The sequence below is a fragment of the Salvia splendens genome, chromosome 2 (genome assembly GCF_004379255.2).
Source record: "Salvia splendens isolate huo1 chromosome 2, SspV2, whole genome shotgun sequence".
NCBI lineage: Eukaryota > Viridiplantae > Streptophyta > Magnoliopsida > Lamiales > Lamiaceae > Salvia > Salvia splendens.
Window position 1 is genome coordinate 18,591,212 of NC_056033.1, and position 7,980 is coordinate 18,599,191.

The window sequence follows — 7,980 nt, forward strand, 5'->3', positions numbered from 1 at the left end:
GGATGAACCGGCTGCGGCGGCTGGTTCCAACACTGCTTATCATACGTGTGAGATAGTTGATGATAGCAGTCCATGGTGCTGGTGGGGCTGTCCGGCTGGTAGGGAGACGATGGTTGCCGGTGGATCGGTGGTTGAGGCTGTGAGGCGGCGTACAGTCGGGGTCGGTCGGTTGGATCAGTATCGGGTTGCAACGGAGGGAGCGTTGCTGCTACCCTTCGCTCATGCTCAACCAATCGAGTCTCGAGTCGGGTGAACCTAGCGAGAATATGCTCCAACGTTGCTGCTGTTGGATTCAATTGCAAGCCTTCGCATGCTTGCGATATCTCCGACCATGAACAAAGCTTGACTTCGGCCATGAGTTCGAGGATGAAAGCACCAATTTGTTAAGGATATTCTCCTTAACGCGATGGCGGAAGATAGATTAGAAGTCCCGGGAGGCGAAATCCCGTCGACAACTAGGGTTTGCAGAAAAACGATAAAGAAAACAAGAAAGACGATAAACGATTATTTCATTGATTGCGATAGAAGAATACAATATCTCCTATTTATAAGACTACTCTGACTTAGGGAATAAGAAATAAAGATACTAAGAATATATGGAAAGATATGGCAAATCACTAATTAACTAAATAATAGGGTAGAGGGAATATTCAATGAGATATCTCGTATCACATATCCTAAGTATAAAAGAACAAGCCAATTAAGAAGAGATAAAGACAGTTTCAAATATACTTGTACTCCAAATATTCTTAGATGATGTTTGGTTTCCAAGATAAAATAATACCAAGATATGATCTAGTATTGAATTGTGAGATTATTTTAGTCATAGGGGGTTAGTTATGAGTAATTTATCACATGATTATCCATCTAGGATTGAGTTATGAGATTGAATCTTATGAACCAAACACACTACAAATTTAATCCCGGATACAATGTTGCAACCCGAACACCCACTTATGCTACAAAGATTATGATTTAATTATATTATTTTTTTTCTTATTCTAACAAGCAGAGTGGAACACCCAAGAACAAAAGTTGTGATTGTAGACAGTGGTGAACTTCCCTTGTAATTCACCCCTATACAGACAAAGCTGGATCCTCTCTCCCTCTTGTTCCCACCTTTCATATTCAAGTTGCAGTTGTATGAGCTTCAACAGTGAAAGCTAGGGACAAGACCTTGACTAGTTTTCTTCATTGGCAATGTTTTTGTATTCTAAGTTTTATCTCAAATATGTTACTGAACCACTATAACTCTTGTTGAAAGGCACAAGACACGCTCTCCCATTCAACAGAAGAAGAAAATAACCTGATTACAACTTAGCCAATTACAAGATGTTCCTTTGAAAATGGAAACAAAAAATGAATCAGTGTTTGCAGTAAGCTTTGCAAGTCATAGAAACAAGGACCTCCACAGTGTAGTGGACAGTCCAATCTCATTCCCTCACACCTTCCTCTCATGGTGCATTCCTATATTCTTCTCTCTTCTCGAACGCTTCGTGCATTGACATCTCCACTACCACTGCTGCCCCCGGGGCCTCCCCCGCATCCTGGGAGCTTAGCCTTTCCCAAAGGAGCAACAGGATTGTTGCTGATTTGATAGCAAACAATAAAGCTAGCAACACCAATCTCATTGACACTTGATATTCAACCGGTTAATGTGTCGCCTATTTGTATCCGAAATCTTGAAGCACATATGAATTAGGTGTGCAATGAACAGATCAAGGGATTATAAAGCTGTGTAACTAACGAAAGCAATCAATGTATGTATATCTCAGTAGGTGGGAGTGTAGATTGTTTAAGAAGTCTTAGGTTTCACCTTTGTGCCCACCTGAAAATCATCTTGCAATACAAAACTGAGAAAGGCGTGCTTGTTCATCATCTAACTTCCATTTCTTTCATTTCTTGTTTCTCTCACTCAACATCATTTTCGCCCCATGTAATTAATAAAATTATAATTGAAAATATGCACTTCAATTGATTTTTTTTTTACTTTTTGGTACTCCATATACTCCCTATGTACTAATTTACCCCAATATGTGTTCTAACGGGATTTTATGTTATGTGGTTTTGTGAGTTACGAGAAGAGAATAAAATAAGAGAGATAGATATTGTTATTATTTTTAGAAACGTCTCATTTTTAATGGGACAATCCAAAAATGAAAACATTTTATTTTTAATGGAACAAAGGACGGACCAAAATAGATACATATTTGAGGACGGAGGGAATACAAGACATAATTTTTGTCCCGTTCAAAATGGTGGGTTGTCATGCGAAACCCAAAAAGAGAATAATCATACATTTGCGTCGGTAATAATCCTATGAACCAAAGAAATACTTCATTTGTTTCATATTAATTGAGTCATTTTTCTATTTTGGATATTCTAAGATAATTAAGTCATTTTTATTTTTGAAAAAAAAAATATCTGTTTTACTTTATTGCCAGTTAACAAGGGAGGAAGTAATTTATATAATATAAATATGTAAAGCAAAACTACCGGTACTCAATCCTGATGGTTTCAAACTTGTTTACTTCAAAATTTATTATTATTATTAAACGTAGAATCTCAGCATTGGATACAAGAGATCACAGTTTTGGAGGTTTGAATAAAAGAGACATTAGCAATTACATGGCCAGCCATTTCTCAGTATTTTTGATGGATCTAAATGGAAGAAAAGGAAAATGGCCTTTCCCACCACCCTATCCTCCCCTCTATTTCAGACTTAAACCAAGATTCTAGTGTCTTCCGCCCATAAAATGGCCATTCTCCGAGCACCGGCAGTCCTGAGCTCCACAGCAACCACCATACCAATCTATATTCTTGATATAAATTACGATACATGGACACACAGCCACAAAATTATTATGTTTCAGCCACATAACTATATCTATATGGTTAGGGTTGATGAATTTTGCATTAGTTCGAAAGAGGGCGTGACGAAACACGCGGGAATACAAAGATCTTCCACTCCAAATTTCTACCACGCTAAAACTTCGATATAGAAATAAAAAGAGGACAAGGTCTACCATGTCCCAAATTAGCAGTAACAACATTGGGAAAGAGATTACTTATAAAAGAGCATCTCTTTATCCCTATATATACGAAATCATGCGACAGTACATCTCACAAATCCTTTATTCATTCATTACATGAAATCACACAGAGCAGTGAAACCGGTTTGAGTATGCTTACCATCCTCTCTGAGAACCCGAAGAGTGTCCATTTAACCTGTCGAGCACAGAATTAAAATCGATAGGCTGACCACTCTCTTCCAGCCTCTGGATGACACCAATAACATGGTCGCTTCTGTATCCCATGTTGCCCAGTTTCTCAATCAGCTCGTTGTAAGGATGGCCGCGCATGGGCTGAGGTGTGCCTAACATGTTATTGCTGGGAACACGAGGTGGATTCTGTGGAGGGATGCTATTAGAAGGATAAACATTTTGTTGGAACTGAGGCTGTGGAGGCAGATGATGTGCCCTTCCTGATTCACCATCGAAAACCATGTATGCATTCCCAGGAGGAAGCTGTGGACGAGGGCCAACGGTCATGTAACCATCCCCTGATTGTGCTGCGTACCCAGTCTTGTGTTGTTGTGTAGGAACCTGCTGTTGAATTGGTCGGGCAGGTGCACCGTACCCATAAGGTAATCCATCAGAGTCTGCCGGACCAGGCTGGGATGCTCCTGCGAAGGATACCTGCATATGCATGCTTCCAGGAGCCATTTCAGAAGGAGATTGGTTTGGCTGAGCAGGAGAATAGGAAGAGTAAACCAGTGGAGAGGAGGCTCTAATCTGTGGCGGCAAAGCAGACTGTTGGGGTGGTTGCTGCTGGGACCACTGCTGCGGATATGGCTGAACCTGCGGGCTCATATTTCCCTGAGGCTGGGAAGGCTGTGGTGCCATCCTGGAGAGATCTTGAAGTTGAGGTTGTGCCGGCAGGTACTGAGTCTGAGATTGTTGGGATGGGGGTATATTGGTCATTTGTTGAGGAGGCAAGCAATATGACGCCATACTCTGGGGAGGCATGGATGACTGGGGTGCAACTGAAGGATGCTGATGCTCGACTGGCCGAGGATGGTGAGAGGGCTGTGGAGCTACTTGATGAGGTAGTGCAAGTGCCAATTGCTGATCATGAAAATTTGATGAGTTCTCAGCATTTTTGGGTTCAGAAGCAGGTGCAGAAGTTCTCTCCTCATGCTGTTGTTTAGTGTTAGCTGAAGAGGAATCCTTTTGTGCAAGCTGAAGTTTGGCTAACTCCTTCTGAGTATCAGCAAGTTCCTGCTTATCTCGTAAAATCTGCACAGACCTGTGCACCTGTATTCCAAATATTAGTTCACTCAGAAAGGATGGATATGAATAATTGTAAGGCAGACTGAAAGAGAGATCGAAGAGTAATATCTAACTCTTCATCCAACTTGGCGGTTTACCCAATGACCTTTTGTTAGTTTACAATGATATAATCTTGATATGCCTAGTACAAAATATAATTCCAGTTCCAAGAAAAAAATTCAACAAACTACTCATGTAGAAACAGGCAGCATGCCAGACCATAAATATCCGATAAAGGAAGCGCTATAGACTATAGACTAAAAATTTGAAAACAAAATATGTTCAGTTGCAGTTTCCATGAAATCAAGATTCAATATAAAATTTTGTTCTTACATTTTACTGAATCTCTCCAAAAAATGGTGAGTAAGGGGGTTGGCACTTACAAACAATAGCCCATGCCCGTATGATAAAAAATGGTAATAGTATATAGCAAATTAATGGTAACAGATACTACCTCTTGAACATGCTTTTCCAGAGATCTGAGCTTTGACTCTGCCTCTCGGTGATCACGAACCCAGTCAGCGCGCATTTCTCCAACTGATTTGTCCAGATTGTAACAGTATAATTCCAACTGTGACAGCCGTGAACTAATTCCCTCAAGAAAACGCATGATATTGTCAGTGTATTTCTTCACACTGCTTTCAACGGTGGAGATTACATCTTGACTAAACGAAGCTTCTTCAGGTGTAACATAAGTTGCAGCAGAAAATACAGACGATCTCGCCATCCTGCTTTTGTTGAACTCCTGTTCAATACAGAGCAGAGACCAGCAGTTACATCGCGTGATCAATCTTAATTCATAAATAGAAATAAATAAATTAGCAGTGGATTCAAGCACAGCAATTAAAACACAAATTCCTACTAAAACTAAGCTGCCGACTACAACCTAACAAGAAGGCAGGGCACAGAATAGGCATTCAGCAAACCATCAAAAGCTCATGAAATTAAATGCTTTTATTCCCTACTTTACTAGCAGATAACAATTCAATCTGGATTATTTTCTATGAATACCAAGGCTTCTAGATTTCTTCATACAAAGCCTTCTGAATCGACTCATACAAGCACATCAATTAAAGCTTGATTGTAGCCGAAATTTTCATGAACAATCAGATGCAAGAAGTTTAGAAACCGCATAAAACATACATCCACGCCTTCAATAAAACAGCAAAAACCTAAATCAAGCATAATTAGACAACAGAGGAACGAGAGAAAAGGTGAATAAGTAAAATATACCATGGGTGCAATGGAAGGATCGGTGTGGATACCATTATTTCCGTCCTGATTTCCGTAATCGTCGTGGGAACAAAGGATATCATCGGAGCCGAAATCGAACGATTTTGAACCGGAAGTAGGGGCGCGACCAGTAGAGCTCGATGCCATAGCTACTAGGGTTTTCTGAGAGAGAATGAATTGAGAGATGGAGCTTTGGGAAAGAAAGAAAGAAAGAAAGACAAACGTAAGCTTAATCTTACCTGAACTCTTTACTCCATGTCTCAATTTTTTATTTTGATCAAATTTATATTTTTTAATTTTTCTTTTTTTCTTTTATTTTTCTCTCTCTTTTTAATTACACATTAAAACTTTAAAATTTTGAGAAATACTACAATTATGACATTAATCAATCAAAGTATCAAATTGAAGTAGAATAATTCTAATCCTTATATATTTTTTTAATTCAATAGATCATTCTACCTATAAATATAATATCATTGTGAATATTATCTGTGCAATCAAATATTTTATATGATTGATTGACAATGATGTCGTGGCGCGTTCATAATTTTATGTTTTTAAACTATAGTCGATAACTTTTGATTATATAGGACTAGGATAATTTAGTACTCCGTACTATTTTTTTTTCAATTCCACCATAGGCTAGGGTATATTATTTGGGTACAAAAATTAAAGAGTTAAATAAAAAGATTATAATGTAGAGAGATAATAAAGTAGAGAATGGAAGAGAAAATCAATTATAAGAGAATACTTGTTTTAGATTTTATTAAAAAATAAAATGGCTCGTTTTAAATGGAACATCCTAAAAGGTTATACAAGTCGCTTATAGTTGAACGTATGAAGTACTTACCTTTTTTGTAAGTTTTAATGTGTGACTAGATAAGAATTGTCTTACTTGTTAATTAAGATTTTAAATCTTTTGTACGGACGAACATGATTTTTACCATTGTCGAAAAGGTTTCATCACAATCAATGTCTTCCCGCCAACTATTAGGGTTTCATCATGGTCAATACTTGAGCTGTCGATATATGAAAAACTCTAACACACTTTTATCCATTTATGAGAAGATATAATGCTATCACATTGGGCTTTGCTTATTCATTACTCCCTCTCTCTCCAAAGAGTATGAACTTCGGGTTCGTCACAAGTTTTAATGCATTATTGGTAAAGTAAGAGAGAGAGATTGAGAAAGTTTTTTAAGAATTATTAGTGGAGAATGAGTTTCACCTCATTAGAGAGAAGAAAGTTTTCAAAAGTGAAAGTTCATACTCTTTGGGGACGGACGAAAAAGGAAATAGTGCATACTCTTCAGGGACGGATGGGGTATTATTGTACATTTATTTCTAAGAATAAAGGAGACAACGTCTTATGCATTATAGACTGGTCGTGGAATAAGTCATCATAATAAGTAGCACAGTTGGTTCCTTGCAGAAGTAAATAGGGGTGAGCAAAAAAACCGGAAACCGAATATCCGAACCGAACCAAACCGATATTTTGAAATTCGGTTCGGTTTTTCAGTTTTTCGGTTCGGTTCGGTTTTAAAAATAAAAAAAAATTTGGTTTTTCGGTTCGGTTCGGTTCGGGCGAAGAAAAAACCGAAAAACCGAATTTTATATATATTCTATTAATTTAATATATTATATTATATATAATATATATATATTCTTTTAATATATTCTACTATATAATATATATTATATGTATTATTAATTTTATATTATATATAAATATTCTATTAGTATATATAAAATAAAATAAAATACACATATATAAATATATATTTATATTATATTTATTTTTTTCAGGTTTTTCGGTTTTTTTTTGGGTTTTTCGGTTTTGTTCGGGTTTTTCAGTTTTTTAAGTTCGGTTTTCGATTTTTCGGTTTCGGTTTTTCGGTTTTTCGGGTTCGGTTCGGTTTGGATTTTGAACTAAATTCGGTTTTTCGGTTTTGGTTCAGTTTTGGCAAAAAACTGAACCGAAACCCGAATGCACACCCTTAGAAGTAAAAATGTAGTATTTCACGATATAGATAGACTTTTGCTATCAATCGTGAAAGATTGCAATGAAATGTGATCCTCGTCTCAATCGACAAGCCACGCATGAGAAGAGGAAAAGTATATTGGCCCTAAGTGTTAAGTTAGGTGAAAGAGTGGATCAAAAGAAGAAAATACAGATTGGACAATTCATCGAACCCATAGTGTGCATACTCTTGGGGAAAGCCTATGCGAATGCAGCAAAGTAAACAATATTTGGGGCGTTCCCGTTGCACCAAGAAAGAAGGTTGGTGTAATAGTATGACCCTTAAGTGTAGGCCTGGTTAGCTTCTCCTGTAACCCGGCCCATGTCATATCTATCCACTTTATTTGGGCCTAAGCCCAAATGCTAATGAAACCCTACCATGTGGCGCATTCTTGT

General features: G+C 37.6%; 1 protein-coding gene across 1 annotated transcript; it reads right to left on the reverse strand.

The window, feature by feature from the left end:
• Positions 1–2,892: 2,892 nt before the first annotated feature.
• On the reverse strand, positions 2,893–5,803 carry LOC121762414 (putative uncharacterized protein DDB_G0291608). Its single transcript, XM_042158294.1, has 3 exons — positions 5,565–5,803; positions 4,786–5,076; positions 2,893–4,316 (listed from the first exon to the last, which is right to left on the reverse strand). The coding sequence occupies exons 1-3, from the start codon at positions 5,709–5,711 to the stop codon at positions 3,189–3,191; spliced, it is 1,566 nt and encodes a 521-aa protein (XP_042014228.1). The 5' UTR covers positions 5,712–5,803; the 3' UTR covers positions 2,893–3,188.
• Between the last annotated feature and the right edge of the window lie 2,177 nt (positions 5,804–7,980).